Source organism: Corylus avellana, chromosome ca7, assembly GCF_901000735.1.
Source record: "Corylus avellana chromosome ca7, CavTom2PMs-1.0".
NCBI classification, from domain to species: domain Eukaryota; kingdom Viridiplantae; phylum Streptophyta; class Magnoliopsida; order Fagales; family Betulaceae; genus Corylus; species Corylus avellana.
Window position 1 is genome coordinate 8,356,958 of NC_081547.1, and position 17,406 is coordinate 8,374,363.

The window sequence follows — 17,406 nt, forward strand, 5'->3', positions numbered from 1 at the left end:
GCACTTTATTAACTAAATTGGGGCATGTCCTATTGGAATGTCCCGAATTAAGGGGACGTTTTTCTGCGCAGGCGTTGCTAATTTTATTTTGTGTCGTTTACACAATAAAACGTCCCTATAAGGGGATGTTTTATTAAAGCGCCTCTATTCCAAGCGTTACTAAACCTTGTTTTTTTTGTAGTGTATTTTGCTACATCATATAATTTTTTCCTCTTATATAACACATTATCCAATTACAATTAATTAGAGAATAAATAAATTAATATTCTAGATGTATAGATAATTAGATGTATCCATTGACCGACCACATATATTGTGTTTGCCAAATTCATATGAGGTTTGCGGGTCTTATAAAATAAATATATCAAGTATGTTTTATATATTTTTAAAAAAATAATATGGTTAGCTATCATATTAATATTATTAGACTGATCGATTTATGAATGCATGATATATATATATACTAATGATAATTTTTAAAAAAATTATCATTACCAAGTAATTTATACTAACGATAATAAACTATAATTTATACTAATGACAATAAAAATTAATTTTTTATGCCAATTAACATTAATTGTTTTTTAATGCATATTTTTTTATATCAAAATTAATGTTAATTTTTTTTTACAAAAAAAAAACTTTTTGACGTGTGAAATTGACACGTTAAAAAGTTTTGACGTGTTAATTTTACACGTCAAAAACTTTTGACATGTGTAATTGACACGTCAAAAGTTTTTGACGTGCCATTGTGACACGTCAAAAGTTTTTGACGTGTTACAATGCGCCACGTCAAAAATATCTTTGTTGACGTGTCTCTTTCGACACGTCAATATGTTTTGACGTGGCAAACATAAGTTACTGTTTGCCACGTCAAAAAATACCCTTTTTTTTTGTAGTGACTCTCGAGTCTCGCCTCTCGATCTCTCACTCTCGCCTCTCGATCTCAGATCAGAAGGGTGCTCTCTCTCTCTCAACCTCTCTCTCTCTTTTCTGTTTGGTTCTTGGGAAAGATGAAATTATATGAAGAAAGAATTGTTTATATTTTTTTTCTTTTCTTTCTTTTTGGTTGGAGTAAATGAGGGTTAGAACTTAGATTTCCTTTTCCCATCGATGCCATCTCTCTCTCTCTCTCTCTCTCTCTCTCCATCATACTTTTCCTTTCCATCAATCCTGCTTTTGGTGCTTTTCTCCTATAGGAGTTTATGCTTCCCGGAGGTTTTTGTTATTCTTGTTAATTTATTTTAAAATTGATAATCCCATGCGAATAAACCCGACCCGACCCGCAAACCCGCAAGACCTGCAGCTATTAAACCTGCACCGCAAATACCTGACCCGCGCGATCTTGGTCATTAGGCTCGGGTGGCGGGTTGAAAAAATCCAAACCTGCAAGTTGCGGGTCGGGTGGAAAAAAACCCAATCCCCGCCCCGCCCTGACCCGTGCCTAGCCCTAAACCTGTCACATGCGCTCCACATGCCATCTTGAAATTTTCTATCACACTTTGGCCCATTGTAGGGTTGTCAGTTCATGGGGGCAAAGTAACAATGTATTGTGATGGGGAGAAAATGTGAGATAGAAAATTTCAAGATGACATGTGGGGCGCACGTGACGGGTTGACTATCCGAGTTAACGCCTTTGACTAACGGACTATGGGTTTTTAGTACAAAATGGTAGTTTGATAGGGTCGGACAGTAGAGTTGTCAGTTCATAGGGGCAAAGTGACAATGCGTTGTAGCTGATGGGGAAAAAAATGTAATTACCCCATAATATTATATTGTACCTAACAATAAATATGATGTCACATCATTTTAACTTTTTAAACGTAATAATATATTTATCGCGTGACATCATGTACACTGTTAAACTTGTTAAATAAAATGTACATTTTCTTGGGAGAGATGGAGATGTGTATTGATTAGAGAAATCAAGCATCGAATTCAACCTCAATGTTTGGTATATGTTGTTTTCTCTTGAGTCTTATCCATTATTAATATGAACATAAATGTGAGCCTGAATGAAAAAAGATCGTAAACCTGATTTTTCGGTGATAAAGTATACTGACTATGAAGGCATTGATTGCAATGCCAAATTAACCTATAATAACTAAGGGTCTGAAGGGAATTAGGATTAGTCAGTATCAATGGCCTGTTAATTAGTTATCTTAGACTTGTTAAAAGAGTCGAGATATATTGAATGCCAACAAGGCAGCTATCTAGGTACATGAAAGTCAATGGAATAGAGCTTTGATTTTAAAATGGGCCCGAAATAATAAATACAGCTGATGATGTTTTGCAGCATAGAAGAAACAAGAAGCTCTGGCAAGAATATGATAATAATATAAAGAAATCATTCTATATGCCAATGGTTTGCTAAAGTGTCAGAGATCGATAAATAATAAATATGTTATTTTGAGAAAACACTAGTTTAGTTTTTCAGATTTGATGGTTGGGCTTCTTATCGATGAAAAAAAAAAAAAAGAAAAAAAGAAAAAAAAGAAAAGGGGTTTAATTACACTTAGAACATGTTTGAGATTACGTTAGAGAGTTTAAAAAGTATGTTTAGTACAAAAAAAGTTATGCCAAGCAAAAGCTAGTATGTTTGGTAAAAAATTTCAAAAACACTTATTAGACTTTTTTACTCTGAAAATGACAAAAATGCACTTTTGGCAAAAGCTTAAAAATGAAGCTTTTGCCAAAAAGTAGTTTTTGACTTAAAAGCTTTTTTTTTTTTTTTTCAAACACAATCCTAAATATGCTTCTAACCTCCTTAACTACCGCTAATTTAGACGTTGTGCCTATGAACTATTAACTATCACATTCAACCCCGTTCAACCACCCATTGTTGGCAAAAAAGCCCTTTTGTTGAAAAGTTTAGCATTTTTTCTTTTTATTTTTTATTCAAAGCAGGAGAGGAGAAATTACAAGGGTGGATCTTTTGCACAATTGATCATAATTGAAGAAAAATAGAACAAAACATAGAAATGCTTCCAAAGATACGGTTGGAAGCGGCCCATTTAGCAAGCTGATGTGATCTAAAGTTAACACTACCGGAAGTCTTCATTGCGGTCCAAGTAGAAAAATCATGGAGCTGCGAGTGGATATTTCCAATGATTGGAGCAAAACACCAATCAGTAAAAAGAGAAACCTTGTTTATGGCTAGGATCACAGTGAGAGAATCACCCTCAAGACAAAGAGAATGGCAGCGAAAAGAGAAATCAAATTGAACTGCCAACAAAGCAGCCTGAGCTTCACCGGCATTAACATCAAGCAAGCGCAGTTTTTTGGACACAGCGGCAATTAATGATATTTCCGTCAAGATCACTGAGAGTTGCAGCTGCAACTGTCATATGTTGCCTAATAGCCACGTCAAAGTTGGCTTTTAGAAAACCCATAGGAGGAGGAGACCACGCCAAGTTGCTGGGAGAGCATTTAAGCATTCTCGTAGGAGATTGCTTGGAGCGCAAAATCTCGAAACACAAGCTCCTTGCAATGATCTTTGCTTCTTACTCTAGATTTATTACGATACAACATTGCAGTGGAAAATGCAATATAATTTACCTACTACTTTTCATAAACAATGATTCACTAGAGCTTTAAACATCTATACATACAATAGCAGTAACTTGTCACATAAATATTCGTTACATGATATTTCTCAAACTTGTCAACTATGTAAATCTAATACCTTAGGCTTACTATTGCTAGCTCAAGCTCCTGATCTCTCCTCGTCGTTGTTCTGTCGTTTGATATTACTTTAAAGTGTCTCTGTAAACAACATTTACAGGTAGAATAATGAGTCTACGGCTCAGTAAGCAAATAAGCTAGTGTTAGTGTGTGACTCTGAACATTTTATCATGTAGATAAAAGTATATTTAACGTAACATTCTTTTGTAAAATTTACTTTCAAAAATATTTCTTTTAAAACTTGTGAATAATATTGTGAATAAAATTGTGAATAATACCAATTGGTGTTTTAGTTCACCATACAAACACTAAATCTTTTCTTGGGGTTATTGTTTTGTTTTTATAATAAATTATTCCCAAAAATTGGTTTTTGCAACATGTTTTGGCTAGGTATTACATTGGAGGTATATGGATGTAATTCAATTTTTGATCAGTTTGCATAGTTTACTTTTACTATCGTGTGCTTGGTAAAAATGGCCTCTCATGAGAAGCTAATTAGTGTTTTTCATTTTTTGTCCCCCTCAATTTCTATAAAAAAATTTCTTAACCTTCTTAAATGCTTTGTGTATCACAAGAAAAATAAGATCAGTTATGATTGGGTGCCATACCTCTTGGAAATAAGTTCACCTCTATGAATTCTAATGAGAATTACAGAGAAGTAGAAGATAAAGAAAGAACTACCTCCTTCTATTCTTCACTTGACCACCAAAGATGAGCAGAAGCAGAAGGATCAGGACTACTATAGACGATGCAACAACAGGAATAACAAACTTATTTTTCTTCTTTATTCTCTTGCTTGGAGCTGAGTCAGCTGTCTCATAAAGATCTGGATTGTCGCCAACTCTTGCATAAAGTGCATCAAAGTAAGATGCCATAGTAAGATAGATGGTTATTTCATCATGCAATTAGTATTGGAAATATAAAAGAAATTCACACTGCATTGAACAAATGAAAATATGCCAGGTACAACAAGGAATTATAAAGGAAAGAGATTAAAAAAAAAAAAAAAAAAAGGTCAAAGACAATTGAAATTAGCTTTATTAACCAACTGAAGAAAAGGAAACATGGGAAGCAAGAAGATCATAGACTAACCTCACGACAAATTTCCCATCCCTAGCCTTTTGCACAAGAGCCTCCGGAATTGACCCTGTGAGCTTGTTACCACTTAAATCACTGCAGAGATATATAGTGTTAAGCTCATCACCTCAAATTCCTTCCTTAAAGGTCAGGTTCACAATATCTCGATCAAAACTCAACAACTTACAGGGTGTTCAAATACGTCAGTTGTGCAAAAAATTCTGGAAATGGCCCAGTTAAGTCATTATATGACAAATCCCTGACACAAAAAGAGTTTGTAAGCTTTTGGATAAAGATATTCGTAAATGTTAAGCTAAAAAATTGTTTTGATATTTGTTTACAGCGTGATATTCAATTACAAGAGTACTTGCACATAAAATTTACACTTTCCAAGTAAAAATTTCCTAATATCAAATCCAACAAATATGCTCGATCTCCAAGCATTAAAACCTTTAGCAGTATAAGATATCCATTTGCCAATATATCTATATCAATACAAATGAAGACTCACAAGGATTGCAGTGCTTTGAGATTGGAGAATGAAGCTGCAATCTCCCCTGCCAATTTACTTGAGCTCAAGTTTCTGCATATAAGTTGCAATAAAGACAAAATTTTTCTCATGCAATTAGTTGGTCTCACAAATGAGGGGGGTGCTAAGTGTTTGGAAATTCCATCAAAATGGATTTTTTATTTTTTATTTTTATCTTTCAATTCAAAATATCAAAAAGCATACTCACAGTGATATGATCCTTGGAGAATTGTCATTACTGCAATTCAAACCATCCCATGAGTATTCACTTGGGACACATGGATCCCCTTGCCAGTTTCTAATCACGGTGTACCGTTCCCTGATTTCCATGATACCTTCAACTAATGTTTTTAATGGAAAAATAAAAGAATTAAAAATATGATTTTAGAAATACAAAATCATATAGAATTATGAGATCATAGAAGAAGTCGTACGTACCATCACCTATAGCCGTTGGTTTATTTGGGAGCTCCTTTAACGCAAAAATCTCAAAGGCGTTGAGGATTGGAGGAAACATAGTTGTCCCAGATGCATTGATTGAAAGTTTAATCTGGGTTCCACTAATTGGCGGATCATTCTGGACTATGGTGAGTGGATGTAGATAATCAAGTTTAACAGATTCTCTCATGTAGATCAAGTTGCTCTCATTGTTCAAAGTGATCGTCAATTCCCTTCGCTGACCGGCTCCGAGCATCTCAATCTCAGCAAAGTGAAAGTAAACGTAAAATTTGGAAAGAGAATGTGCAGTATTCCAGTATATGTTCAAGGCAGTGGTGGCGTTGGGTGTTTTGGCAGCAGTCCTCAACACCGCGGCCGGTAATCTATATGTGTTATCATTGCCTTGGGAGTAAATGGTCAAATTGGTTGCAATTGGAATCCAACTATCAAATAGCAAAGGCATCCATTGCCGATCATACACATCATCTGGATACCTAATTCAGACAAATGCATTGATCATATTGTGTCAAGACTCAAGAGGCTATTTTGTATTTATCACAAAGAAAGATGCAAATGCTGCTTCATGTTGATATATATATATATATATATATATATATATATATATATATATATATATTTTGGGATTGTTCATCTATAAGTGATGAAGTGTTTTTAGAAAAAGTTGTCGTTCAGTCGTTAACATCAGGAGAACAAACGAACTCGAATCACTTTGTGCCATCCGTCGACACCATCGTCTCAAAGTTCTGTACATGCTCGTAAATTTTCTTACCAAATGATTTCGGGTTGTGCTTATTACTATCAGAGCGTTTCGGATGGCCGAATGGTTTTGCTCCTAGTTGTGAAAATTCACCTTCATCTGATTTGTACAAAATTTTATGAGCTTGTGCAAAACTTCGAGCGATCTTGACACAAGTATAAGATCCATGATGGTATAACTGATTTACCTGATGACAGGCGATTTAGTTCCAGTTTCCTCGCCGATATCGTATCGCATTACATTTGATAGAGCCCCGTACTGAGTTTGATAAATGGAATTGTCCAAATGTCGTAGTTCCAATGATGAAATGAAGGGTACCCCATCGCCGGTCTTCACGAGACACACATCTATGTAATCCGTCGAGGGAGCATAAATAATCTCAGAATAAACTGGACCGGATGAATTCATTGTTGTCCACCAATTGGCGCCAAGATATAGGTCAAATATTGGGGTCTGGTTTTTGCCATCGTAATTTCCATACAGAAATTGAGCTCTAATCATATAATTATTGTTTTTGGCTTGCTCCGGTCTTAGGGTGTAACAATTCCTTGATCCCACCGGAAAACTTCTTAACGTCTTCAACTGCTGTGTGATATAGCCAGACCAGTTAGGGGATATTGTCTGAACTATTCCAGTATTCACAAGTTCCTTATCAAATTTGTAAGGAATGCCGGTTTCCTTGTCAATTGAATCTTCATCAGTGCCACAGTCAATGCTGATGAAACCTTGAAATTTTGACAAAGGAATGGATAAAGTATAAATAAGAAATCTATTAAGATTGAAGATTAAATCAATATGTAAGAAACTAAATTAATATTCATTTAACGGTAAGAAAATATAAGCAAGAGAAAAGATATTTCAATTTTCAATTCAATCGATTGTCAAAATGGATCCTATCATTCTTTTAGATTCCGAAAATCATCCATGATTGGATTTGTACTAAATTTCGCAACAATTTTTCTTTTGATGTACAACATTAAAGTATCAGTCAAAAACACTCATTTTCAATTTTATTGCAAAGCCTAGTTTTGACAATATTCATTGCTGAAAATGCAGGTTCTATAGTAGTGGCAGAAATTAAAAGAGTAAGCACAAGTAAAACAACTGACTAAACAAGTTAATAGGCAGTTGATCTTCTGGTGCTTACCAACCATTCGCACCATTCAAAAAAATTTGACAATCTTTGAGTGTTGAACTACATTATGCTTATAATGCTGAATTTTATTTTCTTTTTTGCATTATCGGTAAAGTTTTACCGATAAAATTTGTTTACCAACCAACAAATATTATCGATGCAGGTCTAAATTTTTACCAAATTCCGATAGGACCACATTTTTTATAGGCCGTATAGGATCACGTTTTCTTGTGTACTTAATTTTTTGAGCTGCATTTTAAAGGGCCATGGGTCAAACTAATTTTTAGAGAAAAAATAGAAAAGAAAAAAAAGAAGAAAAACAATTAATGAACTACAAATCAGATAAGTAATTCCCGTTCTTAAAACATTTTTGCCCCTCACATTTCTAATGACCTGTGAATCATACATATTGTGATTTTTCAAGATTACTCCAAACTTTTTTAAAAACTCCAGACAAGAATCCCAATAACATGGAATTAATGCACCAAAGAAAGATTCCAACAAAAAAAGAGTAGGTTCACGAAATTTACAAGATTAATCTATGTAGTAGTTACCTGGAATGTCAGCAGCAAGTTTTCTTTCTGCATGATGATTTTTTGTTGCAGCTAGTTTTGAGTTGGCAAGAATGGCAATGGCAAAGACGAAGAAGAGCCACACTTTCAAAACCAAAGCCAATTCTGGTGCACCATTCATATTGTTGCTAGTGTGCCTAATTCATTCGGAGGAGGATGATCGAGTATTACTTCAAGGAAGTGAGTGCTTAGCAACAATATTTATATATAGTATTAGCACTACCCAAAAATACCTTTTTGCCACTAATTAAGAGTAATATTGATGAAGGAAAAAGGGGGCCTCTAGCTAGTTCTCTCATTCTCCCAGCTCTAACCATAAACCAAATCTTAATTTTAGGAAAATTACACTCAGCGTTTTTGAACCTTTGCCACTACTTCACTTAACTTTTCGTTGAATCCACCGCACGTGATTCAAAATATGATTGGCCCCCCGAAAAAACTTATGCAAATGATAGGCTAAACGCATGTCGTGAAAAGGTGAAAAAACGAGAATTTGAGGTGGAATACATAGGCCGACATCCTACTACCAAACAAAACTTAATTGAGAAGATTTATGGGAATACATGGGATAAAAGATACCTTTTTGCGATTGAAAAACCAAAAAACAAAAGGACAGAACCACCAATCTGATCTGCCCTTTCATAAGCAGCTTGATAAATAGTCGATGTTTAAATTGCTGGCCGTTGCCAAACACAGCCTTTGATTTGTGTTTATATTGAATGCCAGGTGTACGTAGCTCGATCATTATGCTATTTGGATAATAAAATGGTATAACTTGGATAATTGGTGGACAGTATGTATGAAGTCACGACGGCATGCTACATATGATGTGGACCAACTGATCGCTTAGGGTTATATGCTTCTTCTATGGCGGCTGTACCTCTCACTATCTTGAATTGGATTTGATTTTTCCCGCCACTATACACAATTATTTTATTCACCTTCAGTGCTATATATATTAACTATTCACATATTTTACATATTTTTAATGTAGGAGTCTATCATTTTACTGCAGTCACACATAAATACTAATGACAATGATATTTGACATCAATGTGCTTGGTCTTTCATGATACATGGTGAATTCATGCATGGTTTACTAGTTAGCAGGCAATGAAATTAATACTTTCATATTTACGCGAAACTACAATTGTTGGTTTAGTATATAACAAAGACTGTGATATTGGTTATAGTGTCATTAAGTATGCTAATTCAGATTATGCTACTAATTTGGATAAGAGAAGATATCTAACAAGGGATTTTTTTTTTTTGTTTTTTTTTTTTTTTGTGCTATGCCATGATTCTGTGTCAAGGAAGCAAAGTAACCCTCGTGGAAGTCGTTGGGTTCCCTAGGGGCCTAACTTTTGTCATAGTATGGCCCACCCGATGGAACACGTCAGCTTTATCTTGGGCTTGAGGGCCCACTACCAGGAATGATTATTCTTGGGTGCACGAATTGTCCCCCATTTAAAATTTTATATATTTATATTTTTTTATTAATAATGATGTACGTGTTATTATTTTATTGGTGCTATATGTCTCACTAATGAAATCTGTCAAATGTTTTAACGAAATTTGACTGTAGGGATTAAATTGTTATTTTAACTTCATTACTTTGATGACCTCTTAATTATTTTTTATACTGTAAGGAGTAATTTGTAATTTAGGCCAACCACAAGAACTGATTTTCCATTTATCCCTAATTTTAAAAGTTTTGTGACTTTTGGAATTTTAATTATTTGTTATTATTATTATTTTTTTTGAACAAACGAGTTATCTTCATTGATATAAAATCAATTTGGAGTAAAATGCCCAATCATACAATGCCAAGGATACAAGTTGAAAACTCTAGCCATGACCCCATCAGTACTATGCATGACATAACCAATAGCCTCTAGTGCTATTACAAAACAACACCATAGAAATGTCATCATCACAATTAGTATATAGATCTGCAGCAAAGCCTAAGAAAACAAACAAATCCAAGACTTGCTATAGTTAGAGCAATATCAAACTTGTCTTATTCAGATGCAAAAACGAAAATATAGAATAAAAAATAGTAAAAAACACCCCACTCCTAGTGGCTGGTATAATGATGCATGAAGGCTGGTAGCTTGAAGAAGGGGTGATTGGTGAGCACGGTGAACAGTAGCGTTAATGGACGGAACTGATGGAGAAAGACAGATATGATTCTGAAGAAAATAGATCTAAAAACCGCATTACATGTAGTAGGATGGCGCTGCGTAGAACGTGACAGGCCGGTAAAGAGTCAGGACGGCAGATCTAAGCAAAAGAGGAAAGAAGATAGGGGAAGAGAAAGGAATAGGGGGAGGGGGGAACCCCTCCTCCTCTACCGCCTAGGATTTTTTTTTTTTTTAATTTTTTTTTTAATTTCTCTTTCATGGCTTTTTTTTTAAAAAAAATAATTAATTAATTTATATATTATTTATTTATTTATTTTATTTTTTGTTTATAAGTGTTGATTAGAAGACTTTAATATTTTTATTTTGAGAACAAATAAAAAGAAGAAAGCTTTACCAAACAAACGTATTGGCCGAATAAAACTTAAGCAAATGACGTGAAATTTGCTTACATAGGCTGACATCCTGCTACCAAACAAAACTTAATTGAGAAGATTTATTAGAATACATGCATGGGATAAAAGATACGTTTGGCTTTTAGCGATTAAATAATAATAATAATAAATTGACCCGGGATAATTTTACTAAGCATCTTGAGACATCGACATCTCGGACATTCCTTGAGGTCGTCAAAACCTTATGAAACTTGTATTAATTGAATGAGGAGTGTTACATATTCCAAATTTTTTTTTCTCAAAAATTAGTTTTCAAATTATGTGTCATTATCTCATGAGATTTATTATTTTGGGAAGTGTGTCACCAACTCATGGGATGGTGACACATCATTTGTGAACCAACTTTTGAAAATAAAATTTAGGATGTACATCATTTATCTAATTGAATGCTATTTAGGTAAGTGTTTTCTGGTCGAAGTTAGCTGTATTGGGGGTTATATATGCTATTTAGGTAAGTGTTTATAAGTGTTTTATCTCTCTGGTCGAAGAACCCAACAAAAGCTAAAGTGCATGTTTTCTTTCTCTTCCATTCGGATCAAGAATGGATCCGAATGGGAAAGATTCGCCCTTGTAACCTCTTTTTTCCTTTCAATTAGGAAAAAAAAAAAAGAGTAATAAAATGTATAATATCCACGCTTAGGGTTATATATGCTTCTACGGCCACTCTACCTCTCACCATCTTTGAATTAGATTTTGCCACTTTACGCAATCATTTTATTCACCTTCAACTTGTTAATTACCATGCAGCTCTGTCCATCTAGTTGATCTTGACATATATATATATATATGTAGGTGACTTTAGGGTGGATGCCTTGGCCAGTAGAACAAAGACTTCTTTGGATGGACTTTGTAGAGCATGGGACTTACCAAAGGGTTAACCTAAGCAAGCTAGGGGATGTTACAAGGGTGGCCGCTCCTAGTCGGGGTTGCCACACAACTAGGGTTGTACATACAGATGCAGATGCGGTTATTGACAATAATTGCATTTGTGCGAATTATGCGATTATCACTTTTAAGTAATTACATCCGCATCCGCATCCGTATCCGCATCATAGGATTACTAAGCACTATGCATGCAGTTATTAACTGCTATATGCATATTAAGTAATGGACCTTTTGCCTTTTGGGCCTATTTTAATTTTTTGGACCTTCTTTTGGTCTCTATTAAGGCATATTTTAAATAGTTTTAAAAATGTTTTTGAGCAATTTCTAGTGTTTTTTTAAGCCATCTTTTGGGCTTATTTTAATCTTGTGGACATTCATTTGGGCTCTATTAGGGCCTATTTTAAATAGTTTTAAAAATGTTTTGGGCCAATTTTTAGTGTTTTGAGCATGTTTTAGTGTTTTTTTTAAGCCCTAGTGTTTTAGATGAAATTCATATTTCAATTCCACACTTTTGCTTACAATTAACAAAGAAAATACAAACATCACATGATGATCAGTTTAACCATAAAATACAAACATACAAATTACAAAGCGCGGTTGGTGAATTTGTTATATATATAATATAAGGGTATGCAGATGTAATTATATGTGCATACCTTAAAATTGCTATCTGCATTCACTTATGAAGTCAGTATCGGTTAGTTGTGGTTATTAACCGCACGCATGTAAAATTCTACACACATCCACCCTTTCTCTAATTAGGCTCGCCATATGGCTGCACTAATTTTTTGTTTAAATAAGTTAGCTTTTATCCCTCTAAAAGTTAACCACCTACGTGTTTTTATCAAATTATTTCTATAGCAAGGTGAGAATAGAATTTGAAAAGTGTTTTTTGTTTGATTATTTTTTTAACGCATTTGTTTAAAGTGTTTGAATACACATAAACAAACATAGCTATTTTATTTGTGAATTAGAACTAATGTACTAGTCATTCTAGTGCACTTTTAATACATACTCAATTCCGCTCATCATTAAATAACAATGCTTTCTATTTTTATTTTTTTATTTTAAAAAAAAATCATTAAAGTACATTTAGAACACGTATTTTTCATTGTATAGTTTATTTCTTCAATAGAAAGCTAAAGAAGTACATAATAACACAAACTCATACTTAGATCCTTTTACTTCGACGTAAAATGATTTTCGTCGGAGAATATTTTCAGGTAAGTTAATTTCCTTGAAAATGTTTTTTGCCAAAAACATTTTACGGCGTTTACCGAGCGCATGGAAAATCAAAATTTTGTTTATATATATATATATATATTAAATATTATATTAAACTCTGAGATCCACTTACGAAAATGTCCTGACCAAGTCTTTGAGAACCGAGTCTCGCAAGGACCCCACTGCGACTCACCCGAGACCCACTTGAACCCCGCTTAGACCCTATCAGGACCCCTTCGGGATCAGCTTGAGACCCTGGCAGGACCCATCCAAGACCCGATAGGGACATTTTCGTAATTTAGTGTTTAATATGATTTTGCTTACACACCAAATACAGGAAAGTGTTTTCCGACGATTAGGACCTACCTGATTTTCCGTACATGCCAAATACCGAAAAATGTTTTCTAAGAAATCATTTTTAAGGAAAATGTTTTTCGCCAAAAATATTTTCCGACGAGTCCCAGGTAGGTCCTGGGCGAGTCCTGGTCAAGTCTTGATGGGGTCCAGGGCGGGTCTCAATCAAGTCGTAGGCGGGTGTCGGGCGAGTCCCAGTCAGGTCTCGACGGGGTCCCGGGCGAGTCCCAGTCAAGTCCGAGGCGAGTTTCGGGCAGGTCCTGGGTGGGTCTCGAGCAGGTATGGTCTGGTACCGGTTAGGTCCCTGCGGGGTCCTAGGCGGGTCCCAGGCAAGTCCTAGACAGGTCTCGGGCAAGTCTCGGGCGGGTCCCAGTCAAGTCCTGGGCAGGTCCCGGGCAAGTCCCTGGCGGGTCTTGGGCAGGTCTAGGCCGGTCCTGTTCAGGTCCGGTCGGGTTCCTAGTAGGTCCTAGTGGGGTCCTGAGCGGGTCCTGCGTGAGTCTCGGTCAAGTCCCGGGCAAGTACTAGCGAGGTCTTGGGCTGGTCTTGGTAGGATCCGTCGATTTGAGAATGAGATGCTTAAAGTCAGAAAATATTGGCTTACGGTTTTTAAAACCGTAAACCTTTTTCAGAAAATTAAAGAAGAATTTTTGGACAAAAGGAAAATATTTTCTGTTGACCACTATTTTACATCGCAGTAAATATCGTAAAATGCAAAAATAATTTTCTGGAAACCATTTTACATCGAAGTAAACAGATCCTTAGCAGAAACAGAAATCCAAACATGAAATGAGCATGTAATAAGTTTTTGAAAAAGATTGATATAGTACAAACTAACTTTGTCATATTGCATAGAAGCAATTCTTGACAACAATTTGTTTGATAACTATCTAGCATGGGGAGCAATTTCTGATTCAAGCTCTGAAGGGGTTCTTTTGAGAAGAATTCTTGAAGTTATGCCTTTATTTGCAATCGTTCGACTTCTTTCCTGAGCCAAACATTCCTTTAGTTCTGCCAATACGTTGCTCATGTCTGGCCTTTGGATTGCAACTGGTGCTATGCATGACATGGCTATCTCCATTGCTTTCCAGGCAGAATTGGTGTTGAATTCTCCATCTAACCTTGGATCTACAATGTTTTGAATATCCCCCCTTTCAATCAGAGGATTAATCCAATCAAATATGTGATTGTTTTTCACAGGGCCTCTTATTATTGCAGGTTGGCCAGTGATCAGCTCTAACAAAATTATCCCAAAACTATAGACATCGCTTTTTGTATTGTAGTTTCCAGATGCTTGAAATCTGTATATAAAACAAAAGTGATTAGATCGATATAAGAAGCCCAAAGGTTGATTTAATGCATAAATATTACTTCCATTATATCCTAGTTGTGCTGAGTGAGATAATGAATAGTCGATAGAAGCTTAAGTAGTAATATCTGTTGGAATCCTGATGCCTTAAAAAAATATGCCTTAAAGCTTAAGCTTAAATGCATTCTTACTAAGAAAAGAAGTAATTTGAATCAGTGTGCCTAAACACTTACTCAGGATCGAGGTACCCTAATGTGCCAGCTGGACGGGTTGACACATGAGAGTCACTTTCGTTCGCAAACGCTCTAGACAACCCAAAATCAGCTATCTTCGCTTGCATGTGTTCATTTAATAAAATGTTGGAAGTTTTCATATCTCTGTGGATTATAGGTGGCTTACAACCATTATGTAGATACTCCAACCCTGCAAACCCACCAGTAATTGTTACCTTATTATTCAAGCACAATAATAAGATTCAAAGACATCGGAGATAAATAATCATTTAGTTGATTTGTTTGCAAACCATGTGCTGCATCCACTGCGATATAAAGTCTCTCATTCCATTTTAAGACGCATTTGTTGGTAACTGCACAAAAAGAAAAAAAGAAAAAAAAGAAATCAAGTTATCTCTTTCAGTTTGCAATATGAAGTCTCTCATTCCGTTTTGAAGACCCTTTGATGGTAAATACCTGATAATTGCTGTTGCAGATTGCCATTAGCCATGTACTCATATATGAGCGCTTTGCTTTCACCCGCATCACAGTATCCAACAAGAGAAACCAAGTTTCTATGATAAACTACCATTAAGAGTTGTGCCTGCATTTCAAAGTGGCGCTCCATTCTTAGTAGGAGCAATTGAAACATAATTTTTGAAACCTTGAAGTAATTGAAACAGTGGCTACACTATTCTATCTAACCTCCGCTTGAAATTCCTTATACCCTTGGTTTGATGAAGGAGAGAGCAACTTAACAGCAACTTGAGTATCATCTTTCAGTGTGCCAAGGTACACGCTTCCAAATCCTCCTCTTCCAATGATGGTTTTGAAGTTATTAGTTATACTCACAACTTCAGAGTAGCTATAGCGTCGGTTCTTTGATTTGATGTTCGATTTGGAAACTATAGGTACAATAAAGAAGATCGTCACGTACAATTGTAACATCCACAAGTCTACTATAAAAAGGTTCAACGTTTAATTGCATGTTAATATATATAGTTCATATTCTAAAACTTGCATGTTTGTATCATCAAATATATTTCAAGTCGCATGCTATTGTTATTGGGATTAAATCCAAAGTACATTGATCCTAAATTGGGATCCGGCTTCTGCTACCAAGCGATGTATAGCTATGAGTTAGCCATGCATGTCTAGGTAAGGTGTTTTCATTATCAGTGGGTAATGCTAGCTAGAGGACTTAATTACTAGATTTTATGCTTTTCAATGTGTTGCATTTAAGGATATGTTTTCTGATTTTTCTAAGGCCAACATTGGCTAAAGATTGTATATATAAGTGGTTTCCCATGTTCGCATGATTTCTCACTATGAAATCCATGAATTGAAAAACGATTCCAAATATACATGGACTAGTAATTTCATAGTTATTTTACTATTTTCTTCTTCGAAAAATTAGGTACTCATCGGTAGTCATGTAATATAGTAGTATTTGGAGTTTGGTGTAGTTAAGGACCATATTCTTGTGAAGGAAGCTAACCATGAGTTGTAATGAGAATTATAGAAGTAGAAGATAGAGAAAGAACTATGTACCTCCTTGTCTTTTCCTTCTATATATAGCCATAGCACTAAAGATGAACAGAAGAATCAGGACTGCTATAGACGATGCAACAATAGGAATAACAAACTTATTTTTCTTCTTTCTCTTGCATGGAGCTAATAGACACAGATCTGGATTGTCGCCGACTCTTGCATAAAGTGGATCAAGGTAAGATGCCATAGTAAGTAGGTTGTTAAAAGATAGATAATTTTGTCCTATTGCAATCAGAATAACTATTAGAAATACAAAGGAAATATACACCGCATTAAACAAATGAAGATATGCTTTTTCTAGTATTTTTCGTGTACAACAAGAAATTATAAAGGGTAAATAAAAGTCGAGAAAAATTTAAATTTGCTTTATTAAGTTGCTAAAGAAAATGAAATATTGGAGGCAGGAAGATAAGCTTACCTTAGGACAAATTTTCCATCGGTAGACTTTTGTACAAGAGCCTCAGGAACTGAACCTTTGAGCTTGTTGCCACTTAAATCACTGCAAATATAGTGTTAATTAAGCACATCACGTCAATTTCCTTTCCCTAAGGTCAAGTTCACAATACCTCAAAACTCAACAACTTACAGGGTATTCAAATACGGCAGTTGTGCCAAAACATCTGGAAATGGCCCAGTTAAATCATTGTATGACAAATCTCTGAAAGAGAATGAGTTAGCAAGCTTTGGGATAAAGATATTCGTAGATATTAAGCTAAAAAATTGTTTTATGTTCTTTACAACGTGATATTCAATGACAAAGTTGCATATAAATATTACACTTTCCAAGGAAAACGTTCCTGACATCAAATCCAACAAATACACTCTCCAAGCATTAAACCTTCAGCATTACTCTCAGATATCCATCTGCCAATTAGTAATATCAAGATGCATGGCAGATGGTGTTGCTGGATTTGTCGATGTCTATCTAGCACTAGCGTATTGTAACTGAACGCCAAATAGCTAGCAGTAACAATTCAAATCAAGACTCACAATGATTGTAGTGCTTTGAGATTCGCGAATGATGTTGCAATCTCCCCTGCCAATTTGCTTGAGCTCAAGTTTCTG

At 35.2% G+C, this 17,406-nt stretch overlaps 2 protein-coding genes across 2 annotated transcripts in view; both read right to left on the bottom strand.

Annotated features, from left to right (window-relative positions):
- Nucleotides 1–4,361: 4,361 nt before the first annotated feature.
- LOC132187815 (putative leucine-rich repeat receptor-like serine/threonine-protein kinase At2g19230) lies at nucleotides 4,362–8,334 on the bottom strand. The gene is made up of 8 exons (XM_059602254.1): nucleotides 8,196–8,334; nucleotides 6,694–7,231; nucleotides 5,729–6,222; nucleotides 5,499–5,631; nucleotides 5,273–5,344; nucleotides 4,949–5,020; nucleotides 4,777–4,857; nucleotides 4,362–4,527 (listed from the first exon to the last, which is right to left on the bottom strand). The coding sequence occupies exons 1-8, from the start codon at nucleotides 8,332–8,334 to the stop codon at nucleotides 4,362–4,364; spliced, it is 1,695 nt and encodes a 564-aa protein (XP_059458237.1).
- Nucleotides 8,335–13,981: 5,647 nt separating this feature from the next.
- The window catches only part of LOC132186369 (putative leucine-rich repeat receptor-like serine/threonine-protein kinase At2g19230), a 5,883-nt gene continuing 2,458 nt past the window's right edge, over nucleotides 13,982–17,406 (bottom strand). Inside the window, exons 8-12 of the mRNA XM_059600304.1 lie at nucleotides 15,496–15,695; nucleotides 15,268–15,394; nucleotides 15,102–15,164; nucleotides 14,812–15,001; nucleotides 13,982–14,570 (exon numbers count right to left, since the gene is read on the bottom strand). Coding sequence (XP_059456287.1) covers nucleotides 14,156–14,570; nucleotides 14,812–15,001; nucleotides 15,102–15,164; nucleotides 15,268–15,394; nucleotides 15,496–15,695 — 995 coding nt within the window. The 3' untranslated portion in view covers nucleotides 13,982–14,155. The remainder of the gene's footprint in view (nucleotides 14,571–14,811; nucleotides 15,002–15,101; nucleotides 15,165–15,267; nucleotides 15,395–15,495; nucleotides 15,696–17,406) is intronic.

Coding starts and splice junctions, on each gene's coding strand:
- LOC132187815 (XM_059602254.1), bottom strand. CDS start 8,334: ATGAATGGTGCACCAGAATTGGCTTTGGTTTTGAAAGTGTGGCTCTTC. Junction 6,223..6,693: donor ACTAAATCGCCTGTCATCAG/GTAAATCAGTTA, acceptor TGTCTGAATTAG/GTATCCAGATGATGTGTATG. Junction 4,858..4,948: donor CTGACGTATTTGAACACCCT/GTAAGTTGTTGA, acceptor ATATCTCTGCAG/TGATTTAAGTGGTAACAAGC.